The sequence below is a fragment of the Panthera tigris genome, chromosome B4 (genome assembly GCF_018350195.1).
Source record: "Panthera tigris isolate Pti1 chromosome B4, P.tigris_Pti1_mat1.1, whole genome shotgun sequence".
NCBI lineage: Eukaryota > Metazoa > Chordata > Mammalia > Carnivora > Felidae > Panthera > Panthera tigris.
Window position 1 is genome coordinate 107739329 of NC_056666.1, and position 26412 is coordinate 107765740.

General features: G+C 34.7%; 1 protein-coding gene across 8 annotated transcripts in view; it reads left to right on the forward strand.

The window, feature by feature from the left end:
- The window catches only part of LOC122240403, a 140802-nt gene that overhangs the window by 51022 nt on the left and 63368 nt on the right, over window positions 1-26412 (forward strand). For 6 of the 8 annotated variants that reach the window (XR_006220094.1, XR_006220095.1, XM_042992844.1 and 3 more), the window contains one exon: window positions 2727-2826. Coding sequence is in view for 6 of the 8 variants with exons in the window: in XM_042992844.1 (XP_042848778.1) it covers window positions 2727-2826 (100 nt within the window). In the remaining 2 variants the exon portion in view is untranslated. Of the gene's footprint in view, window positions 1-2726; window positions 2827-17947; window positions 18036-26412 lie in introns of those variants that run through there. The other 2 variants (XM_042992846.1, XM_042992848.1) reach the window with 1 other exon arrangement.

Below are 26412 nucleotides of genomic sequence, written 5' to 3' on the forward strand. Positions count from 1 at the left end.
TGGTAATTATTTTTCTAGTCACTATCTTATGTTTAAAAGAAAACCACAGGCTCAAGATGGTGGCACATAAGCCAGGTTACCAAATTTGTACTTAATACCTAAACTACTTGGCAGTTTCTTTTTTTTTTTTTTTTTTTTTTTTTTACTTGGCAGTTTCAAGTCCCTCAGAAATGTAGTCTTAAGAAGTCAGTCAGGAATTTTCTCATCAGCATCACATGGGCCTTCTCCATCCCCCAGAGGAAGAGAAGACCTGTATAACAAGACCTCCTGCCTTCACCGAGTAAGGGAAGGTGATCTTGACTGAAACAACTCTTTCCTTTCTTTCACTAATAACTTTCCTACACCACCCTCCTTCCTATATAAATCTTCCATTTTGTACAACTCCTGAGAACTATTGTCTACTTGTTAGATGGGAGGCTGCCCAATCCATGAATAGGTTGGTAAAGCTAATTAGATCTTCATTTACTTGACTGATTTTTTTTTTCTTTTTTAGCATTTACCGATGTTTATAACTTTGTGGTGTTAGATTGTTATCTTTATTTTATAGTATTTTTAAAGAGACCTTCGAGGAGAAAAGGCTTATCTAAAGTCATAAGTGGATTTCTGAACATGTAACTAGAATACTATATCCTTTTGAAGAAACTGTTTTAGTGTTAGTATTTGATTTAATAATAAAAACGTGGAATCTATTCTTTATTGATATCCATTGTGTTTCCACAATACTGTTTGATCCAGTCCTATTAAAGAGGTCTCATTTAGTCAGGTGCTAGCATAGTATTCAGACAACTACCACATTATCCCAATTCTCTAATCTTTAAATTGCCTGCTTATTCAAAATCAAATCAAATAAGTATTTTGACCTTCATTTATAAAGCCCTAATGGTGTGGATCTGCTAATGTGTGCAGAATTGAACAACAACCTGAATCCAATCAAGTGTACTCAGCCAGCTCACTGACAATCAGTAACTCAATCTCTAGATAGAAGTTAGCTAAAGAAATGAGATCGTTTTCTAAATCAGTAGCTATAAGTATTTGAAGTTTCCTCTGAAACAATAAAACCTAGAGACAAATAAATTAAGAAATGGCTGTGCTGCTTATCTTTTTCTTGATGATTTTATTGCTCTTCAGTAAACTGCCCAGATTCCAGTAGGTTCCAATAAAAGAGTCCAAAATTTTAAGAACAATTTTGTCTTCCTTATGCTTTCTTTTACACAGCTTGCATTTAAAAAAAAAAAAAGTAGTATAAAAATGAGGTAGTAGAAGATCCTCAATGAAAAGGAACTGCGGGGGAAATGGGGAGAAGGAGAAAAGGGATGTAGGATAAAGTAACAGGAAGAGGAAGGTAAAGGCTCGATTAGAAAAATAACTACAATAAAAAAGGAGCAGAAAAAAGCAAGAGGACCGTATGAAGCAGAAACATGTATGAGCTAAAGGTAAAAGTCAAGTGCAAAGGCAGGGTCTCAAACTCACTTTTCTGTTTGAAGTAATGCAAATGAGTACATTGGGGTGGATGTACTTTTTGTGACTTTCCTCACCCCACAACTGAGAAATAAGCACAAATAAATCTTTGTCCTAAAAAAAGGTGAAAGTTGATTTAAGAGTGTCATCTTCAGAGGCGCCTGGGTGGCTCAGTCGGTTAAGTGTCCAACTTCGGCTCAGGTCATGATCTCACGGTCTGTGAGTTCGAGCCCCGCATCAGGCTCTGTGCTGACAGCTCAGAGCCTGGAGCCTGCTTCAATTCTTTGTCTCCCCCTCTCTCTCTCTGCCCCTCCCCCACTCATGCTCTGTCTCTCTCTCTCTCTCTCTCTCTCTCTCTGTCAAAAATAAATAAATATTAAAAAAATTAAAAAATAAAAGAGTGCCATCTTCCCTCTGGAGACAAAGAGAATGGTGTGGCAAACCAGCATTCCTGTTGGCACCAGCAGAAAACAAGAAATAGGCACCCTTCAGCTCTGGCCAATATTAACAAAACTTCTGATTTTATGGAGAAACTGAAGCACAAATTTTATGACAAATCTGATATTGACAAGTCATTCAATGAATATTTAAATCTATGTGAATACTCTCATCACCCTGTACTGACTTCCCTGCTACACGTTGGGGGATTTGGTGCAGGGGACTACCTGACTGCAGTCTTACTATTGAAAAGATAAGAGACAGGGTAGAAACTAGTGTTCCTAACTTTACCTCTACCTATCTACAAGGCCTGACTGATCCTGCTGTTTACTGTGTTCTTGTCTGGATCCCCTTCCTTTCTATGAGATAGGGCATAATTAATTCTCTATAAATGGTCTCTGAAGGGTAGCTCTATGGTGTCATCTATTCTCTGTTTCCATCAATGGTTTGGTTTATAAAGAGGTTTAGCATTTTGCTTCGGTCTAAATTCATTTTTAATGGGAGCCTCACAGGGTCCAATTCTGGCTTCTTTGTTGTCACCTGTTATCTAGGACCCCTAGTAAATTGAAGGAACCAAGGCAACTGTAGCCTGTTTCTAAGAACATGTCCTATAAGCAGGGCTAGCTTTACCACTCTGAGATCATCAGAGTTGCAAAGGGTTCCCACACTCAGGAGGGGTCTTGATGCTTAAAACATACTCTATGGCTGCTGTCTTGAATTTATTAACAACTTTATGTTTTGTAAGTGAAGTTTAATTGGACAGTGAATCCTGAGTCGGGGCTTCCAGCCCCTGCTCACACATCATCCCGTCTTCTTCTGTCTCCTTCTAGCTCCTCATCTCCCAGAACGAGTTCGTGGCCAGAAGCCCCCCTGCTCCAGTGCAGGTACCTCACATCTCTCCACCCCAGCAGGGGTCTGGGCACAGGCAAGGTGAGAATTAAAGTTAGGCACATGAACCCTGGGAACCGAGTTAGGGAGCTGGCCTCAGGGAACTAACTCTGAGGCACTATACTCACCCCCAGAGTATCCTGATGCTTGAATGGTAGGACGTTAATAGAAAATAAAAAATGACAATTCAAGAAGGATCACAGAAGACAAGACTTTCTTCTGCCTTTTGAATGTGTCCCATATTTTCATTTATACTGGGCCCTGAAAATGACTTAGCCCAACTTGCTTACCAGGGTACTTTATTACCACCAGCGTACTCTTTCTCTGGTACCCATAAGTTTCTCTTTTTATGCCTAAAAAACATGGAATATCAAGCTGAAAAGTAAAATAAAACATAAGAGTTTTAAAAAGTTTTGTTAAAAGAAATGGGAGATGGGACACCTGGGTGGCTCAGTTGGTTAAGTGTCTGACTCTTGATTTTGACTCATGTCGTGATCCGAGGGTCATGAGATCAAGCTCTACATAGGGCTCTATGCGGTGCACAGAGTCTGCTTAAGATTTTCTCTCTCCTTCTCCCTCTTCTCCTCCCCTGGTTTTGCTCTCTTGTGCATGGGCACTCTCTTTTCTCAAAAAATATAAACAAACAAACAAACAAATAAATAAATAAATAAATAAATAAATGGAGGTGATTCTTTTTAGGAGCAGGCATTACTCTTTACCCCAAATCTGGACAGTGTGAAAAGCAAGTGCCATGTAATAAGCATCACATTTTCTTTTTCTTTTTCTTTTTCTTTTTCTTTTTCTTTTTCTTTTTCTTTTTCTTTTTCTTTTTCTTTTTCTTTTTCTTTTTCTTTTTTTCTTTTTTTAAATACAACACACTTTTATTATCTCACAGTTTCTATGGGCCAGGATCTAGGTATAGCTTAGTTGGTTCTCTACTGTCAAATCTCCCAGGCTGTAATCACGGTGTCAGCTGAGGTCTCATTTGAGCCTCAACTGAGCAGACTTCTATTCCCTGTGGCTCTAAGACTGAAAGCCTCAATTCTGGACTGGTGTTTCTTACACTCCAACGCGTCTGCTAGCTTTCTCAGAGCCAGCGAGGGTGAGAGTCTCCAGTAAGGTGAATGTTGTGATCTTCATGTAACATAATAATCTTTGTCATATTTTATTTATTTATTTTATTTTTTACTTTTTTAATGTTTATTTTATTTTTTAATATAATTTACTGTCAAATTGGCTAACATACAGTGTGTAAAGTGTGCTCTTGGTTTTTGGGGTAGATTCCTTCCTATGGTTCATCGCTTACATACAACACCCAGTGCTCATCCCAACAAGTGCCCCCCTCAATACCATCACCCATTTTCCCTTCTCCCCCAACCCCATCAACCCTCAATTTGTTCTCTGTATTTATGAGTCTCTTATGGTTTGCCTCCCTCCTTCTCTGTAGCTATTTTTTTCCCCTTACCTTCCCCCATGGTCTTCTGTTAAGTTTCAAGATCCACATATGAGTGAAAACATATATCTGTCCTTTCCTGACTGACTTAATTCACTCAGCATAATACCTTCCAGTTTCATCCACATTGCTGCAAATGGCATGATTTCATTCTTTCTCATTGCCAAGTAGTATTCCATTGTATATGTAAACCACATCTTCTCTATCCATTCATCAGTTGATGAACATTTAGGCTCTTTCCATAATTTGGCTATTGTTGAAAGTGCTGCTATAAACATTGGGTACATGTACTCCTATGCATCAGCACTCCTGTATCCCTTGGATAAATTCCTAGCAGTGATATTGCTGGGTCATAGGGTAGATCTATGTAGGGTAGTTTTAATTTTTTGAGGAGCCACCACACTGTTTTCCAGAGCGGTTGCACCAGTTTGCATTCCCACCAACAGTGCAAGAGAGCAACACTTTTTTGTTAACCCACCTGGTTGCTCACTTTTGTTTCTTCACACAGATAGTATGTATAAGGCAGGGCTTTTTGAATTCAGACAAACCTCAGTCAAATTCCAATTCTGCTACTTGCTAAGTATAAGTTTTATATCTTTAATATATCAATGTAGGGTACTTATTTTGTGTCAAATACAAAGAACCTATAATTTTAGTTGACATGATCAGAAGTCATTGTATAGTGTTTCTATGGGGTGTCCACTGACTCTGGGTAGGCCCATCAACTGTCATTGTGTGGAAGAGTTGAGATGGCAGGAGCGTCTTTCAATGGCAAGCTTGAAGTGAATTTAAAGGCTTTGGAACTCCTGAACAGTGTTTAAAATCTTTCATGTGCCATTTTTTTTCTAGAGTTAGAGAATTTCCTTGATTATTTTTGTATGTAAGAGGGTGGGTCTACGTTAACCCATTCTATGTGCTTTAATAGGATTAGAGCAGTGGATAATGTCTGTGATAATCCACAATTACCAAAAGCATCAATCTGGATATCTTTTTCACTTCCATTATGCAGTAAGCAACATTTGTGGCATTACAACAGTTACAAGTAAATTCCAGATAAGCCACAGTTTCTTATTGGGGTTACTTTAAATAGTCTCTGAGAAATCATGGAGAGTATTCACAGATGCAGTACCTAATTCGTTCGCAGTCTTATAACAGAAACTCACGACACAGGTCAGAGCTGTGGAAAAACAATTTGTTCAGGAACAAATACTAGTTGTATTAAAATTTCATGATCCTCCCTCAAAGATCATGAAATCAGTGTCCTTAGCCTTAAGTAGCATGTATCCTGCTTCCTAAAAGACTCTGTGTAAGTCAGTTAATGGTAAGCGTAGTACATACACCTACTAAAAGTATAGGCAAGTAACACCTAATAGAAGCAGCAAAAGTCCTCTAATGCAGTAAGCCAAAAGTAGAATAAATCCCATTCTTACAAACAAGAAAAGCCAAGTGGAAAATTTTAAATATTCTTTCATGGACTTGTGAAAAACTACATAATCAACAGAAAACAGTTTATTTGTAAAGATGGGTAAAATGGTTTCATCAATATTTATTCAAGATTTGCATGTGACTTGGTTAACTAAATTGCATGTCAGCAAAGAAACAAATATGATAAAGATAGCTAGATTCTAATTGCCAAGATTATCAGAAATAATCATTTGGTTGTTTATAAATAGTAAAAATACGTGTTAAAAGTTTATGAATTTCTAAAAACAATTTCCAAATGATCTACCTTGTATATGGAGGGAGAACTAGTACCATGAAATGGAATGCACAAATGTGAAACAAGCTTAAGTCTTTATTGAAATTATAGGGACCACAGTGGGAATTAATTTCCATTGAAGTTACAGAACAAATTGCTTCTGCTTCAATGAATTAAACTAAACCATATTTGCTCTAATTTGGGTCTATGATCTTTTATTCTCTATCCAATAGAAATGGATAAATGTTCCCTTTATTTATTATTTCAAGAGAGTAATAACGGCCACCTTCCCACCCCCTACTTTTTCACATATCTTTTTTTTTATATTTTTTGGCCCCATTCACTTTCCACTTTCTTGTAGAGGTCATTACAAGCTTAGCACAATAGAATAAAGTTTGTAGGATGTTTTAACAGCATGGAATGCAGTAGATAAAAATAGGAAGATAGAGAAAGAGATAAGAAACAGTAAGAAATGCTATTGAAAATTGCAAGTAGAATCAATGAAAAATATTGAATCCAAATCCATTTGATCTCTACTATGTGACAACCATTGCGTTTGAATTCACAAAATCTTCTAAAACCTGCTTGATTCAAAAAATAAGGAAAAAATATAGGTATTTTACTTCCTTTTCAGGACTTTGGTTTATAAAGAATATTAATGAATACCTTCATAAAATGTTTTTGTCTTCACTCCCTCTTCCTCCATTACCAACATAGGCTATTCAATTTGGCAATTAGAGAGCAACCATTTTATAGAGATATGGTGAGATTTAATACTCTGGAAAAGTTTGGGAAAGATACTTTTTTTTTTCTGGAATCTGTTATAGTCAAGAAGAGGCAGCTTAAATTACATCAAACTTCTGTTTTTATGAAGGCAATTTTTAAATGTCTCAATAGAAATATAAGCATGATATCATTGAGTAAAAATTTTAAAAAATGATAAACAAAAATGATTGGAAAACTCTCAAGAAAAAATTTTCAGTTGACATCAAAAAATAAATTTAAAAAATTATGACACAATTTAGCAGACTATATTTACAATAACAGCAAAAAAACTATAATCCATGAATTAATTAACAAAAGAGTGTAACACTTGTGTGCAGACAGTTATAAAATATGGCAGAAAAAAATTATGGAAGATCTAAATACAATTTTTAAAAATCCCACTTTAATGGGATTGGAATGACAATATAAAGATGTCTATCCACCTAAATTTGATCTACAGACTCCATTGAGTCAAATTCCAATCAAGTACAAACATACTTTCATAAACATGAAAATCTGATTTAAAAAAAATTAAAAAATACAAATTGAAACCAAAAAGGTATCATTACTATATTAGTCTGCTCAGGCTTCCAAAACTAGATGTCATAGACTAAGTGGCTTAATCAGCAGAAATTTATTTTCTCACATTTTTGGAGGCTAGAAGTTCAAGATCAAGGTGCCGGCCTGGTTAGCTTCTGATGAGAACTCTTTCTAGCTTGTAGATGGCTGCCTTTTCTTTATGTCCTCACACAGCAAAGAGAGAGACAGAAAACTCTTTAATGTCTATTCTATAAAGATACTAATGCCATTATGAAGGTCTCATGGCTCTTCATGGCCTCACCTAAACCTAATTATCTCCCCAAAATCCCATTTCCAAATGCCATCATACTGGGGAGTAGGTCTTCAACATATGAATTTTGAGGAGACACAATTTGACCTAGAGCAATTGCACAGCTATTTTTTAATTAAAAAAAAAAAAAGACCATCTTGCAGGATTGAAATTTTATGCCCATTGTTTCAGTCATGCAAGAAGAGAAAGTGCTATACAACACACTTCATACAGTTAACAATACCATACTGTGTAGTTCCTACAAAAGAAACAAGAAAAAAAGGAATGAAAGAAAAGAAATGAAAGAACATACCACAATGCTTGTGAAGATGTGGAGAAACTGGAACCCTTATAGTTTGTACAACTACCTTGGAAGACATATTCTTGTCTTCTAAGAATTTTTTTTTAAGTTTATTTGTTTATTTTTGAGAGAGAGAGAGAAAGGGCGAGAGAGAGAATCTCAAGCAGGCTCTGAGCCGTCAGCACAGAGCCTAATTTGGGGCTCGAACCCACAAACCACGAGATCATGACCTGAGCTGAAATCAACAGATGCTTAACCAACTGAGCCACCCAGGCACCCCAATGTTTTCCTGTCTTTTAATCAGGCCATTCTATTCCTAGGTATTTACCTGAAGAGAAATGAAAGTATATGTCCATACAAAGACTTGTACGTGAATTTTCATTAATATTTATTTGAAATAGTCAGTAACTAGAAGTAACCCAAATGTCTACCACGGGTGAATAAACAAATTGCATTACATCAACGCAATTAAATACTATTCATCAATTAAAAGACTTATTGATACATAGAACAAGGATGAACATCATAATTATGCTGTGTGAAAGAAGTCAGACAAAAAAGAGTTCACACTGTGTGAGTCAATTTATTTAAAATCACAGAACATGCAAATTAATCTATAGAAACAGACAGTAGGCCAGTCATTGCCTGTTGATAAGAGGAGGGTGTGGAGAAGGACAAGAGGGGGAGAGGAACATGGGGTAATGGATATATTCATTATCTTGACGGTGGTGATGATTTCATAAGTGTGTACACATATCAATAATTATCAAATTGTACAAATCAAATATATGTAGTTTATTATAAGTCCATCTTCCTTCAATAAAGCTCTTTTCTTTATTTTTCTTAAGTTTGTTTTTAATGTTTATTGATTTTTGAGAGAGCGAGAAAGAGAAAGAGAGAGCGAGCATGAGAAAAGGAGAGTCAGGGAGACAGGGAGACACAATCCGAAGCAGGCTCCAGGCTCCCAGCCATCAGCACGGAGCCCGAAATGGAGATTGAACTCATGAACTGTAAGATATGACCTGAGCCAAAGTCGGATGCTTAGCTGACTGAGCTACCCAGGCACCCCAATAAAGCTCTTTTTTAAAAATGCATAAAGATTCTCATTTCCAGGCCAGATTCCAGCTACTGAACTAGCCCTTCTCTGTAAAAAGCTATAAAACAGCACATACTATTTAGTAACAAAGGGAGCTGGGGACTATGATACCTGTGGAGTGAGAAAGAAATGAGCTGACCCCTATGTCTGTTGAAGTTTTCCGTCTGGAAATCCAACCAAAGATTGTAGCACAAAGGGGGTCAAAGCAGAGGACAGCAGCTTTGCTAAGCCAAGAAAACTGAAATCAAAATTCAGGAAGGCTAAAGATAGATTATCATATAAAAAAGATTTACACAGTCAAGGATATCTAAGAAATCTGCACTTGAGTGTGGTTAAATACTGATTAGCAGATACTCAGGGTGAGACTCCACAAGGAGAGGCAAAGAAGAACTATTGTAGAAAAAAACAATGGGGATCAATAAACTGAACAACTCTCTTTGGTGACACAAGACTGGGAGATGTCTAGGATCCAATCAACCATGGTAGAAAGATTTCTCATGAGAGCACTCAATGAAAGTACCAGACAGACTAAATTTTAAGAAAAGAGTTATGCCAGCCTCAAAATAAAGGATGCCATATAATCACACTAGCAAACTAGCAAACTGTAAAAAGAAGCCTTGAATCAAGTGATTAGAAAACAAATTAACTGCCTGCTAGAACAAAATTCAACAACCTTTAAAAAGGAAGACAGAAAAATGCAGAGATTCACAATGTATGTCATGCAGGCCTCAAATTACTAGAAGAATCAGGAAAATGACTCGTAACAGAAAAAAAATCAGCTACTACAAACAATCTTCAAAATGATAGGAATAATATATTTAACATTCTTTTATACATATACTGGATAAATTTAACAATAGATTAGACTCTATATAGGAGAAAAATCATTGCACACAAATACCTAGAAATGGAATCTATCCCAATGGAAAACCAGTCCTAAAATAAACCAGTATGCATTGATTTATGAGATAATATTCAGCCATCTAACATCAATATAATTGGAGTCTTAGAAGGGGAGGGAGAAATGGAAGAAATAATGCTTTCCCAGATATTAATAAAAAATAAATCCACAGATTGAAAAACTTGGAGCACTCTCACATAATACACAAAGGACATACTTAAATTAAAAAAAAAACATACTTAGATGGATATTTAGAATAAACACAACATACTTAGACAAAGCACAATAATTAGTATGTTAAAGGTTCTAGTGGCAAAAGAGAACAATGTGGACAAATAGATGAAGGAACCCATCAGAGACATGAAGAAAACAGGAAAGGCCCCAAAGGAAGTAGAGTGTGGGGGTATAAAATCTGAAGGAGACATGTTTCTGCCAGGAGACCCAGTCACAGTCTCATTACAGGATAAGCTACAGCTGCTGTCTGGGCCTATCTTGCGGGATAATTGACCTGATCTTCCCAAAGCAGAGATGCTCTTACACAGTACCGGTGAGGAAGAACATATTTGGGTGGTGGGCACCACTTACTAGTCCTTTGCTTCAAATTGACAATGAACAGACAAGTACAGCAATTATAGATGAGAAAAGTATGATGTCTGAGGACTCAGACCTTAAGGATAAGGGTCTGGGTCAAGTGACTAAGCTCAGTGAGGCCAGGAGAGGTGCCAGCTGATAAGGAGGGAATTGAGAGTGGGTAGGTGTTATTGGAAGATTAAAATAAATAACAGTTGCAACCTGAGACCAGCCTCAGTGATGAGGGCTTCCTCTCCCAATTTCCCCTCAGGAAAAGAGGGCATTCAAAATTCTAGAGGATCCTAGCTGGCATGGTAGGGGTTATACTGGATACTATGTCATGCTGCCCAGGACCCTCTTGGGAACAAAGGATTTAGATTCTTCAGCTGTTGGTAGAAAGTCCTTGTACTTCAGGCATAGAAACAATGCATTATGGATTGCAGCAAGAAGATGAGAAGCCCTAAAGAAAAGAAGATGCAATTAAATGCAAAAAAAAAAAAAAAAAAAAAAAAGAAGTTTGAACTAAAAGGCTGAACAAATTAAGACAAAACACAAAAAGCAAAACACACACACAAAAACAAAAAACCATAGCTGAGCAAGATGAAAACTGAAATGATTACTGAATACAGTGAATAAATTTACATAAAGTTAATTTGTATATTTATTTTCAAGTGTTCTAAACCATCTATTTGCAGAGGATAGAAGACAGAGATGGTTTCAGAACAGTGTTTGGATGGTACTAACTTAATAAAGCAAAACTGCAACTACACATGGCAGACATTGTAAGTCAGAGAGAAGGGTGAGGTGATGGAAGATAGGGGTTATCATTTTAAAGAGACAGATAAAAAATCACTAATCGAAGAAACAAGAAATGCAAGTTTGGGGCTAAAAATAGGGATATTCGTTTCTGGGATGGATATAAATCCATGGTAGAGGAAAGGCAGGTGTCTTCTACAAAATCATAGATAAAGACGCAATAGAAGTATTTTATTAAGGGATTTGAACATGTCAGAAACACACACACACACACACACACGCACACAAATGTAGTACAGAGTGTTTTTTTCAGGTGAAAGGGGTTGAGAGTGGGAAGAAAGGGTGTCTGGGATGGTAGTTATGATGTTGGACAGAGTAAGTAGACAGCAATAAAACTTTTTTTTTCTTTTTTTGATAATTAGGATACTTAATTATCCTTGGAGTGTGGGATGTGAGACAATTTTAGCTGAAAATACAGAAATGTTTTCTAGGAAACAACATTAGAATAAACCACCTTGGGGGCACCTGCGTGGCTCAGTCAGTTAAGCATAGGACTCTTGATTTCAGCTCAGATCATGATCTCATGGTTTGTGAGATCTCCCTCTTGGGTTCTGCACTGAGAGCATGGAGCCTGCTTGGGATTTTCTCTCTCCCTCTCTCTATGCCCCTCCCCTACTCACGTGTGCACTCTCTCTCTCTCTCTCTCTCTCAAAATAAATAAACGTTTAAAAAAAGAGGATAAACTACCTGTGGAGAAATGAATTTTGAAGAAGATAATTGAGGGATGTTTCACACATATAGGAGATATTCCAATCTCACATTCTATGGTTTGATGTGTTTTTAGCAGAAAGATTTTCAAAGAACTGCTACTAGATACGAAAATCAATATTTTTAATACAATATTTAATTGCATTTTTGTAATAAGAAATCCTACAATTGTACTTTTGCTTCTCCCTATATATCTTGTGCTGAAATGACTTCAACTTTTAGAAATAAAACAACAAATTTAACTGAACTCAAGGCAAAATCAACCCTAATATTAAATTTCCACAGAAGGTAATTTTACAGAAAACCTTCTAGAGAAATCAGAGGAAAAAAGAAGCTATAAGTACATAAACAAGTTACATAGGAGAAATTGGTTCTATGAGGATAGATTTATTTGGTTTAGTTTTCTCTGGGTAATATAAAATAGATCATGTATTTTATGAAGATTTTCTTATTGTCCATATTCAGTTTGAATTCACAGCACAGAGAAAAAGATAATGCTGATTCTCCCAAGTTAGCCTAAACTTTCTTAATCAACACTTTTCATAAAATTGAAACATTAGTGCTAAACAACCCAATCTATGCTTGAAGGAGTAACTATAACACAGCTGAGTGACCCATCACTGCCCCTGACTTTTGACAACATCTAGGATGCAAGCTGGCTCTCTAGGAGGGATGGTGCTGGCACCAGCCAAACCACTTCCTTCTTGGACCACTGTAATTGTTGAAACATCCTTCCTCATATTAAGGCTAATTTCTAGACCATAGAAATCAAGAATATGACTTTTCTTTTAAATACTGTGGTATTCTATGTACTATGAACTTATTATATAGGCGGATTAAGTGAGAACTTCCAGACCTAAGACCCCAACAATTGACTGTATTATATTGTATTATAGTGTAGTAGAGTATAATATATTAGATTATTTTATATGAATATGTAAATATATAGAGACGTTATCTTACACAAATGTAAAATGGAATACATTCCCTTCCAGGAGCCACCCACAGCATTATAATAGCACATCTTCCTTATAAGTGGCTGAAACTTCCACTAGTACATTCATTATTCAGAATTGTTCTGGATTCCTTTGTTATTGATTTTTAGGCTTCTGTTCATTATCACTCTCAAGAGATGAGACTGCTAGTTTCATCTCTGTTCCTTATGGTCTTACACATTAGTCAGAGTGTTACATAGTGATCAAGACGCTTTCCATGTCTCTGCTTTTTCCTACTCTTCCCCTGTTGCCTGTGATTTCAATTCCTATCATGCGACTCCTATTTTCCAAGATGCCACAAACAGCCACTCCTCTAACAAAACTAAAGTTAAATGTTGTCTGCAAGGAAGCACTTTTTGATCCACCACAGATATGATTCATAACTCCTTTGTGTTCTCAATGAAGCCTGTACATATATCTAACAAGGAAGAACTTAGTATCCCAGATGCCAATCTGATCTCTGTCTCCTCCACACACCAAATCATTCTCCACAATGCCAGACCTATCTTGCCACAATGCAATTCTGGTTGTATAATTTCCCTTCATAATTCCTTTTAGGATAAAATCAAAGGGTTTAGCGTGTTTACCATGGAATATAAGGCTGTTCATGATCTGATCCCAGAATGTTTCTTTTGCTTTGTTTCCTGCCCTCACTTTCCCACTAGCTCTATATTTAACTGTTTGTAAACTTGTTGCTATCACACGTATAACCTACACACTCTCTCCCATTGTCCCAACAAGCCAACAAAATTTTCCACTTAGTCTCTCAGAGAGGCAGTCGATGATTCTTTCATATCATTCATATCTAACTTCAAATATCCTTTCTTCAAAGAGATGTTTATCGACTCCTATATAAAATGCTTTCCCCATCAGTCAATTCCCTGCTCTGTATTCACATAGCATTTATTGCTGTAAAGAATGGTAAAGTTTGGTTGGTTTTTTTTTTCTGGCTTCTTCTATTATAAAGTAAGTTATAATGATAGTAGGGATTTTTTTCTTGTTGTCTGCTCTATTCCTAAAACAATGTCTGTTTTTTAAATGAGTAAATAAATGAATGTTTATTTAGAGTGAATGAATGTTTCTGTTTGTTAGCAAAGAAACTCGTTACTGTATCAGCATCTTGCATTCCCCTTCTTTCCATCAAGCATCTGAAAACTGTAAAGAACTCAATGATTATCTCTCTCAAAATGCTGAATATCTTAAGATTCAATCAGTAATACATTTTAAAACAAAACTACCCACCCTAATTTCAAGAAGAAATAAAATACCAATTCCCATAAAGTAGTAATGACATAACTTCAGAATATATTGAGTGAATTCAGCTTTATGGAAAGCCTGATGCATCATTCTTATTGTTTCTCTTTTGGCCATGAAGCTCCATCTTGGGAAACTTTGGACCAGCCCATCTTCCTGTCATTAAAGGCCTCCTTTAGGGTGCCTGGGTGGCTCAGTTGGTTGAGTTGGCTCAGTTGGTTGAGTGTCTGACTCCAGATTTCAGTTCAGGTCCTGATCTCACAGTTTGTGAGCTCGAGCCCCATGCTGGGCTTGCTGCTGTCAGACTGTCAGCACAAAGCTAGCTTCAAGCTTCACATCCTCCCCTCCCAACTCATGCTCTCTCTCAAAAAAAAAAAAAAAAAAAAAAAAAAAAAAAAAAAAAGAAACATTGAAAGAAAGAAAGAAAGAAAGAAAGACCTCCTTCATCACACTTTCCATGAAATCCACTTATGCATCCCTTTCCCTCATTCCCTACTTGGTGAAAGAAACTAGTGTTATAATCTTATTTGAGCAAAAATGCTGATGTCTGACAATGGCTTGATTCACCTTTTTCAGAGGTTTGTATTTGTTTTAAACAATAAGCATTAACGCAAATAAATGAATAAATAGCACTCAGGATTTGGTTTGGAATTCTTAGTAAGGAGAGGTTATTTTTCTTTCAGCTTCTCAAATTATGCCACATAAAAAGTTTCTTTGCATAAAGATGATGGAGATTGACAAATCTGAGGAGAAAAAATTACTAAAACACATTTCCTTTTAGTGCTATTTATTAATAGTACTACGTTTTCAGGTAACAAAAATAACTGAAATTTATTGAGAACTTAATATGTACCAAACACGGTGCTTTTCAAATATTTCATTCTGCCTGCACAGCGGTACTACAAAAAATCACTTTTATCCCAAATGTAGAGGTAGAAAAATGTTTAAAAAGAGTTTAGTTACCATGCTTAATGTCTCACTGCTGTTGGTGATGGGGCTGGGACTAACATTTTGATCTTTATGATTCCAAAACCTTTAATGCCTCTCACAAAAATAGAAAGTGTTAGAATAGGATTTAATCTTTTCCATTAAAGCTGATGTATAAATTCCCTACTAACAGTCCTCAAAGGTGATAAAGTTCCTTCTTTGTGGAAAATGGAAAGCTCATGACATCATAAAGTACAACTTATATTTTTATTTAGCTCTATTATCACATCATTTTCCTCACTGGATCAAAATCTACCACTATGGGGGGCGCCTGGGGCGCAGTCGGTTAAGCGTCCGACTTCAGCCAGGTCACGATCTCGCGGTCTGTGAGTTCGAGCCCCGCGTCAGGCTCTGGGCTGATGGCTCAGGGCCTGGAGCCTGTTTCGGATTCTGTGTCTCCCTCTCTCTCTGCCCCTCCCCCGTTCATGCTCTGTCTCTCTCTGTCCCAAAAATAAATAAAAAACGTTGAAAAAAAAAAAATTTAAAAAAAATCTACCACTATGTATAATAGGTGCCATTTAATCTCATTCTTATTTGTTAACAAATAAGATTAGTAAAATCAAGTAGAGGAATCTCCAAGACCATTTAAAAATCTTCAATTTGATTCTAGAGGTTGGTTTAAATCTTTGAATTAATATTTTAAAAATCTAGATAAATTTAAAGATTAACTCCATATTTTTAAATCCACCAAAATGTATCATTGTTAACCTTTTTGAGTTTGTCCTCTTTATTTTGAAAGAGAGTGAGAGGGAGCTAGTGAGAGAGGGCAGAGAGAGAGAGAGAGAGGGAGAGAGAGAATCCCAACCAGGGTCTGTGCAGTCAGTGCACAGCCCAACGCAGGGCTCGAACTCACAAACCTCTGAGTCGATTCCAAGAGTCAGATGCTTACCTGACTGAGCCCCATGTATTTCTCTATTCTAAACCACTGCTGTAGACATTGAACTAATATTGGTTACTATTCCTTTTTTAGAGCCATTATCTTACCAACAGCTATTTTCTTTTTCTTGTTTTTTTTTAAGAGATGGAAGCTATATCCATATTATATTGAATTTGAAGCTACATCAGTATTATATTGAATTTGTTTAGAAAAAAGAAATTTAGTGATTCCTTTAATATTTGTTTTAAATTTTATTATTACTTTAATTTTTAAGAGAGAGAGAGAGAGACAGAGACAGAGTATGAGTAAGGGAGGGACAAAGAGAGAGGGATACACAGAATACAAAGCAGGCTCCAGGCTCTGAGCTGTCAGCACAGAGCCCCATGCAGGGCTTGAACTCATGAACTATGGATGAGATCATGACCTGAGCCCAAGTAGGATGCTCAACCGACTGAGCCACCCAGGTGTCCCTCCTTTTAATATTTTTTAAAGCTCCTGCTGGTAGAACTGCCTCTGCTACTTTTTTTGAAATTCAGTGTAAGAGATCAATGAGAAGGTCAATTCAGTTGCTTTGACTGAAAACACAAAACATGTTCCTCAGACACTACCTCCCATCATTTTTGGTAGCTCAGGAATATGTTCACATAAGAGATTTTAAGACACCACATAAGACTAAGATTGCAAAATTGTAGTAGTATGAGATAAGGTACTTTAGATTTAGATTGAAAACATATAAGTTTCAGATTTATAATAATGTCTGCTTCAGTTTCTGTGTACAGAATCAAGTTAACTGCTAGGAAAGGGGGGAGAGGCATTAACTCCAGATTTGATTCTTTATTCAAGCAATCATTAGAAAAGATTATAAACTCATCACAAACATTGCTCATTTTATTGGCTTTGCATCAGAGCTTAAAATGCTATTGTAAAATTTAGCAATAAGTGAGGTTATTGAGTAGTATAATTTTAGAGGGATCCAAAAGACATTAATAGATGTAGAAATATTCACATGGAAGTTGTCTTTTGTGTTAACTATTCATACAATACTACTTAGTCATATAAATGTGCTAGTAAGAAAATTAAACTAATAAAAGGTAGAATTTTTACATGTCTTAATGGAATCCTAAATAAAATGTATGTGATCCTGAAGTTCTTTATAAAAAAAATAAGGTGCATAGAAAAATAATTAAACTAATGGGAACTACACTCTTTTCACTACCTAACAAATGTGCAAAATATTCATGTGTTCGTTTCAGAAAACTCAATGGTAGGTAGATGATAGATAGATACATTGATACATAGACACATAGATAGATGATAGATAGATAATAGATATAGAGAGGAAGATTGTAGTTTACAGAATGTATTCATTAAATACAATTATTTCAGAAAAAGTGTCTGAAAAAAGTTTTTGCTGAATACCCCTTCCTCATATCTATCCCCTTCATTCCTTCTATCCTCAGTGTCTCCATCCCATTTTTCCCCACGTGATTAGAGAGAAAAAAACACATAAAAAAAAATACATGGTATTCAGTCCTTTTCACACCCATACTCATCATTCATTTAAATCCCTAGTACATTTATTTAATCCCTACTAATCTGTTTTTTTAATGTTTATTCATTTATTTTGAGAGAGAGAGAGAGAGAGAGAGAGAGAGAGAGAGAGAGAGATGGGGCGGGGGGTGGGGGGGGGAGAAAAGGAAAGATAGAATCCCACGCAGATTCTGTGCTGTCAGTGCAGAGCCCAAAGTGAGGTAGATCCCATGACCATGAGTTCATGACCTGAGCCAAGATCAGGAGTTGGATGCTTAAGCGACTGAGCTATTCAGGTGTCCCTCTAGTAAACCGTTTTTAACCTCAGATTATTGATTAATTAATCCATACAGCTAAAATGTGGTTTTCTTTTTTTTTTCAGATACAACTCTAAGAGCTTGTAATATCTGTCAAAAAATCAAATCAAATAAAAATTCCAGCTATTAGGGATTTATATTCTAACAAAGGAGACAAATAAAAAAACAAATATAAGTAAATAAATCATATAATAAAATAATAGAAAATGTTATATATATGAAAATTGAAAAATTAAGAGGATTAAAACTGAAAAAACATAAAATGTTTATTTTACTATATTTTTAATGTTTAAGATGGAAATGAGAAATGAATAATTAGAAATGTGTTCAATTGCAAGCATAGACAATTTCACTATAGTGTCTAGAAAAAAAAATAACTTTAATCTTCTCCTCTAACAATAATCTGAAGGTGAGTGGCTGTTAGCATTTGTAAATAATCCCACTGGGAACATATCCAAACCTGTCTAATTTTAGTGAGCTTTTTTTTTTTTAAGTTTTTATTTAATTCCAGTATATTAACATTCAACATTATATTAGTTTCAGGTGTACAATATAGTGATTCAACAATTCTATAAATTACTCAGTGTTCATCATGATAAGTGTACTCTTTAATCCCCACACCTATTTCACCCATCCCCCTACTCACCTTCCCTCTGATAACCATCAGTTTCTTGGTTTCTCTCTCTCTCTCTCTCTCTCTCTCTCTAACTTTGCTTGTTTGTTTTGTTTCTTAAATTCCACATATGAGTGAAATCATATGGTATTTGTCTTTCTCTGACTTATATCACTTTATCATTATACTCTCTAGCTCCTTCCATGTCGTTGCAAATAACAAGACTTTACCCCTTTTTTTTTATGTTCCACTGTATATATATACCACTTATGTATCCATTCATCATTTGATGGACCCTTGGGCTGCTTCCATAATTTGGTTATTGTAAACAGTGTGTAATAAATACAGGCATACACGTATCCCTTTGAATTAGTATTTTTGTATTTTTGGGGTAAATACCCAATAGCAACTACTGGATTAGACAGTAGTTCTATCTTTAACTTTTTGAGGAACCTCAATACTGTTCTCCACAGAGGCTGCAACACTTTGCATTCCCACCAACAGTGCACAAAGGTTCCTTTTTCTCCACATCTTCACCAACACTTGTTTCATGTGTTTTTGACTTCAGCAATTCTGACAGGTGTGAGGTGATATCTCATTATAGTTTTGATTCACATTTCCCTGATGATGAGTGATGATGAGCATCTTTTTATGTGTCAGATGGCCATCTGTCTTCTTTGGAAAAATTTCTATTCATGTCTTCAGCCAATTTTTAAATTGGATTATTCATTTTTGGGGGGAAATGAGTTTGATAAGTTCTTTACATATTTTGGATAGTAACCATTTATTGGATATGTCATTTGTAAATATCTTCTCCCATTCAGTAGGTTGTCTTTTAGTTTTGTCATTTCCTTTATTGTGCAGAAGCTTTTGGTTTTGATGTAGTCCCAATAGTTTATTTTGGCTTTTATTTCCCTTGCCTCAAGAGATCTAACTAGAAAAACATTGCTATGGCCAATATCAGAGAAATTACTGCCTGTGCTCTCTTCTAGAATTTTTATAGTTTTAGGTCCCACATTTATGTCTTCAATTCATTTTGAATCTATTTTTTTGTATGGTGTAAGAAAGTAGTCCAATTTCATTCTTTTTTATGAAGCTGTCTAGTTTTCCTAGCACCATTTGCTGAAGAGATTTTTTTCAATTGCATATTTTTCCTCGTTTATTGGATTAATTGACCATAAAATTGTGGATTCATTTCTGGGTATTCTATTCTATTATTCTATTCTATTCTATTCTATTCTATTCTATTCATCTTTGTGTCTATTTTTGTTACAATTATCATACTGTTTTGACCATAACAGGTTTGCAATATAACTTGAGGTCTGGATTATGATACCTCCAGTTTTTTCTTTTTCAGTATTGTTTTGGTTATTTGTAGTCTTTTATGGTCGATACAAATTTTAGGATTATTTGTTCTAATTCTGTGAAAAATGCTGTTGGTATTTTGATAGGGACTGCATTAAATGTGTAGACTGCTTTGTGTGGTATAAACATTGTAACACTATTTGTTCTTTCAATCAATGAGCATGAAATGTCTTTTCAGTTTTCTTCAATTTTTTTCATCATTGTTTTCAGAGTACAGGTCTTTCACCTCTTTGGCTAAGTTTATTCCGAGGTCTTTTATTATTTTTGGTGAAGTTGTAAATGGGATTGTTTCTTAATTTCTCTTTCCGCAGCTTAATTATTGGTGTACAGGATTGCAACAGATTTTTGTACATTGATTTTGAATGATGCAACTTTACTGAATTAATTTATCAGTTCTAATAGTTCCTTGGTGGTGTTTAGGCTTTTCTATATACAGTATCATGCCATCTGCAAATAGCAGGAGCTTTATTTCTTCCTTACCATTTGGATGCCTTTTATTTCTTTTTGTTGTCTGATTGTTGTGGCTATGACTTCCAGTACTATGTTGAATAAAAGTGGTGAGAGTGGACATGAGTGTGTTGTTACTGACTTTAGGAAAAAAGCTCTCAGTTTGTCTCCATTGAGTATGACGTTTGCTGTGGGTTTTTTATATGCGGCCTTTATTATGTTGAGGTATGTTCCTCTAAATCTACTTTGTTGAGGGTTTTTATCATGAATGGGTGTTGTACTTTGTCTAATGCTTTCTCAGAATCTATTAAAATGTTATATAGTTTTTATCCTTTCTCTTATTGATGTGATGTATCATGTTGATTGATTTGTATTGAACCAGTCTTGCAGCCTGTCAACAAATCCCACTTGATCACGATTAAAATTTTTTTAATGTATTGTTGGATTTGGTTTGCTAGTATTTTACTGAGGATTTCTGCATCTATATTTTATCAGAGATATTGGCCTGTTCTCCTTTTTGTTGTGTCTTTATCTGGTTTTGGTATCAGGGTAATGCTGGCCTCATAGAATGAATCTGAAAGTTTTCATTCTTCTTCTAATTTTTTGGAATAGTTTGAGAAGAATAGGTATTAACTCGTCTTTAAATAACTGGGAAATTTATCTGTGAAGTCATGTGGTCCTGGACCTTGATTTCTGGGAGTTCTTTGATTACTGATTCAGTTTTCTTGCTGATAATTGGTCTGTTCAAATTTTCCTATTACTTCTTGCTTCCATTTTGGTAGTTTATATGTTTCTAGAAATTTATCTGTTTTTGTCTAGGTTGTCCAATTTATTGGCATATAATTTTTCATAATATTTTCTTATAATTATTGTATTGCTGTGGTGCTGGTTATTCCTCCTCTTTCATTAGTGGTTTTGTTCATTTGAGTTCTCTCCTTCCTCCCTTTTTTAAATGATTCTTGGTGGAGATTTATTAATATTGTTAATCTTTTCGAAGAACCAACTCCTGGATTCACTGATCTGTTATATCGTGTTTTAGTTTCCATATAATTTATTTCTGCTGTAATCTTTATTATTTCCTCCTTTCTGCTGTTTTGGTGTTTTGATAGTTCTTCTGCTAGCTCCTTGAGGTGTAAGATTAGGTTGTTTATTTGAGACTTTTCTCGTTCTTGACATAGGCTTATATTGGTGTATACTTCCCTCTTAGAACCACTTTTGTGGCTCCACAAAGATTTTGGAAACTTATATTTTCATTTTCGTTTTCATTATCATTTATTTCCATGTATTTTTAAAATTTTTCTTTGATTTCTTGGTTGACCTATTCATTGTTTAGTAGCAAGTTATTTATCCTCCATACATTTGTGTTCTTTCCAGGTTTTTTCTTGTGATCGATTTCTAGTTTCATAGTGTTGTAGGTAGAAAAGATGCATGCTATGACTACAACCTTTTTGAATTCACTGAGGCTTTTTATGCAGCCTAATATGTGACCTATTCTGGAGAATGTTCCATGTGCACTTGAAAAGAATGGGTACACTGATGTTTTAGAATGGAATGTTCTGAATACATCTGGTAAATGCATCTAGTCCAGTGTGTCATTCAAAGTCACAGTTGTTGATTTTCTGTTTGGATGACCTATCCATTGATGTAAGTGGAGTGTTAAAGTCCCCTACAATTATTGTATTATTATCAATTAGTTCCTTTATGTTAGTTGTTAACTGCTTTGTGTATTTCAGCGCTGCCATGCATGCCATAAATATTTACAATTTTATGTCTTCTTCTTGGATTTTCTTCTTTATTATTATATAGTGCCCTTCTTTGTCTTTTCTTATAGTCTTTGCTATAAAGTATATTTTGTCTTGATATACATATTGCGACCTCAGCCGAAATTTTTAATAAGATGATTAGAATAGTCTCATTGTCATTTAAGCAAACTTTTTAAATCTGTAAGGAAATTTGCTATGCAGACGTCTAAGTAATCTGCATCTGGACCTGTATACAGTATGTCTATTTGTTTCCCATGGCTGCTTTAACAAATTACTACAGATTTCATCTATTACAACACATATATATTATCTGACACTTTTGGAGGCCAAAAGTACAAATAAGTTTCACTGGGTTGAAATCATTGTGTCAGCAGGGCTGTGTTCCCACTGATGGTTCTAGGGGAGACATTGTTTTCATGGTTTTTCCAGCTTTTAGAGTTGCATTTCTTATATTCCTGGGCTTATGGCCTCTGCCAAGTCAACAGGCTAGCATGTCACTCCAGGCTTCACATCACCTTATTCTCTTGCACAAATTCCTTCGTATAAGAACATTTTTGATTACATTTCGGGCTCACTCATATAGTTCAGGATAACCTTCCATCTCAAGATGCTTAGCTGAATCTCATCTACATAATTCATTTTGTCATGTATAGTAACACAGCTTCCAGAAATAAGACCTGGATGAGGTCATTATTCAAACTACCATAGCAGTCATGAGGCTCTGGAATGCTCATGAACAATGATAATCAAAATCAACCAAACGTGAGCATGGAAAAAAAGTAGTCTATGATCCTAAGTAATAGACCTGACATCATTTTTATGCCAAAGTTCCTAGGCAATAAAATTTTAGATCTATTTCTGAAAGATTCTCTCTCTCTCTCTCTCTCTCTCTCTATATATATATATATATATATGTATACATATATGTACATATGTATTTATATAATTTATGTAAAGTCATATAAAAATATATACATTACTATAATAAATTTAAATTCTATGCATATATTATAAAAACAATAAATCTACTACCATGTATTAAAAATCTATATCTATGTGTATGTATATATATATATATATATATATATATATATATATATATATATAACCTTGAGTACCTATAATGTGTTTTCTTTAAACATGTCCTATAAGGGAAAACAAAGAGAAAAGAAATAACAAGACCTATTAACAAAGGCTTTCTTGGTCTCTCCTTTTACATTATCTAGCTGTGATTTTCCTACTTTGTAGTAAATGATGTAGGTACTAATAAAATTTTTTTAACTTATGTCAAGAATTGTTATAAGCTAAAGATACAGCATTTCAAAAGGACTTTACACAGTTTTACATGCTTAATAGAAATATGGATATCAATTTAACTTGCTAAAGTTCAGCAAAATATATAGAATTGCATGTTATCGGTATTTCTCTTTTGATGCACAGATATCTTAGACATTCATGTCCATATACTTGGAGATGATGTATACAAATACAGATTTTCCTAGTACTTTCAGGGAACAAATGCTTTACGTTAAAATGATCATATTGAATTGGCTGCTGTTATGGCCTTTGAGTATTCTCACACATGAGTATTGTCTCTTGTTTCTGAGTTGCCCTGGTGCAAGATTTTCTATACAGAGAGGAAAAGCCTGTGGGGCCTGGGTGGTTTGGTCAGTTAATCATCCCACTCTTGATTTTGGCTCAGGTCATGACCTCACGGTTCATGGGATTGAGCCCTGTGTCAGGATCTGCACTGTCAGCTATGGGATTTTTCTCTCTCCCTCTCTCCACCTCTCCCCTGCTCATGCTCTCCCTCTCTCAAAATAAATAAACATCTAACAAAAGAGACAGAGAGAGGACAAGCCCTTTAGATCACTGCCATCTTTCTTACTATTCCATATTGCCTTTAGATTCAGAGGAGTCTTTTCCTAAGCCATGTAATCATCTTGTTTCTGGTTATAAAAAATCCTGAGGTCAGAAGTTTCATTATCTCTTATAATATGATTATGTTTTCATTATTTATTGTATATATTTCCAACTTTTAGAAAGCTGCACCTGACATGTGAAAATAGAACTGTAGATGAACATATAATCTTATCTAAAAGACAATTTTAAACATTTCTTTTTCTAGTTAGTATTTATTGAGGGAAAATAAAAGAGGAGAAAATAATGGTAAATGAGAAAAGTATAGAAGTTGAACAGTTGAACAAAATATTAGTATTGCCTATCAATTTTTGCATGATGAATTGAGAAACAGTATGGATGGTCATGATAAAAGATTAATAGAAAGAAGTACATGGCCCAATATCAATATTATTAGGGACATTAAAGTCCTGAATTAACAGAGGTGAAACTTATTACTCTCCGTCTTTATGTTTCTATGGAAGTTTTCAGCTACAAAAGCTTTTATGTAGAGAGAATAGTGTTGTTATTGGACCACAATTTCAGTTTGCTTCAATAATGTGATGCAGGCTCCAACCTGATGTAAGTCCAGGTTAATGCAGATTCTTTTCTCTATAAATCCTTCACTTCCTTCTTTCTTCATGGGATGGGTTTATCCTTACACTGGCCTTCTTGAGTAGCAAACCACTGCAGGGGTCTACATGTTTTATTATCACTATCAAGTGAGGGCAAGAGTGTATATTTTCCTCCAACCATAAAAATAAGGGCAGGTACTCACTTTTATTAAAAATCCCTGAAAAAAAATCATACATTTGTTTAAACCACCGGTTTTAAAGCCTTCAGGCAAGATTATTGATTCAGATGGCAGACGCACATTATCTATCAGTACAGAGAAGTGAATTAGAATTCAGATTTTAGAGTCAGACCATTCCAGACCAAATTATGACTCTGTCTCTTAGTAGCTCTGTGACCGTGTGCAAGATACTTTACATCATATTTCAATGCCCTCATCTGTATAAGGATAGTAGTAACTACCCCAAAGATTGTATTATGCAAACCTTATGTCCCTAATATAAAATATATAAAATTCCTAATAGCGTATCTAGCCATCGAATCTTGATTTGTTATGTTTATTCATGTTAATTTGCATACATGAAGAGATAAATACCAATTATGCTAATACATCTATAGGTATGTGTGTATATATATATATATATATATATATATATAGTCATGATATATATGTGTATATAGTGTACACAAATATATGATATATCTATATGTGCATATAGTCATGATTTTCTAGATTGTAGATGATTTGACTTTTTATTGGTTAAATAAATGCTCTTTTTTATAAAACATATTTTGTTTTAGTTAGTTTCTTCTATTCAAATAAAAGGAAGTGATTCTAAGATAATCATAATTAAAGGATATGAGAGATTTAAAAAGTAAAGTAGTTATAGATACTATTTATGAATATCAGAGTTGTGAATATATTCGAAAAAATATACTTTTTATTTCAAGTTTTCTGATACCTATTTTAAAATTCCAATTGTTTATTTAATTTTAACAATGTTGTTTCTAGCTACGGTGGCTGAAGAATTATGTAAAGTAACTGTAAAGAAATATATCTTACTGTCATATTGCTTTTTTCTTTTGCATCAGGGAATGGTAAAGCACATGACTGATAAGATAATATAACTTGCCTTTTTCTCTAAAGTTTCTTGAATTCAGGGAAAATTATCATACTCTTCTGTATTTTAATACGCTACTTGATTTTTCTTATTTTTTTTAATCCAATTTTGTTTACTGGTTACTATGGTGGTTGATATGGCATAAGTTTAGTATATTCCATCTTTATTTTCTAAAATAGATTAAAGAAATGGTAAAATGAAAAGAACCAATAACTTTTTAGGACTATAAAATTATTAGGATAATTTTCAATAGGCAAAAAGCAAAGAAAAAGAAGTATGTGAAACTATAATAATATACTTAATATAGTTTAAGAAACTCATAATATTGTTCTTATACATGCTATGTTTTAAGTCATTACTCAAAGGAATTTCACAGTGATGAAAAAAATAACTATGATAGTTTTAAAAAACACAATTGAATTTACAATATATTTTCTTTTCCTATGTTTACTTATTAAAATTATTCAAAAATAAAATTTTAGCTTCATGCTTTATGTTTTCTGACTGAAACATGTCCTAATAAACTTGTTAATACTTCCTACAATCCCTTTCATACCAACCTGATATATGAAATCAAAGACTACTGACAGTGCTCAATCTTACTGATTAGCCTAAACGAGTCAACAGTTTTATGCCCAGTGTATATATTTCTGTATGTAAAATAGAGAAATCAGAAGACAAAATACCATATTTGAATGCAGACAATGTTAACTTTCTTGTATAAACTTACTAATCAAGAAAAAAACTGG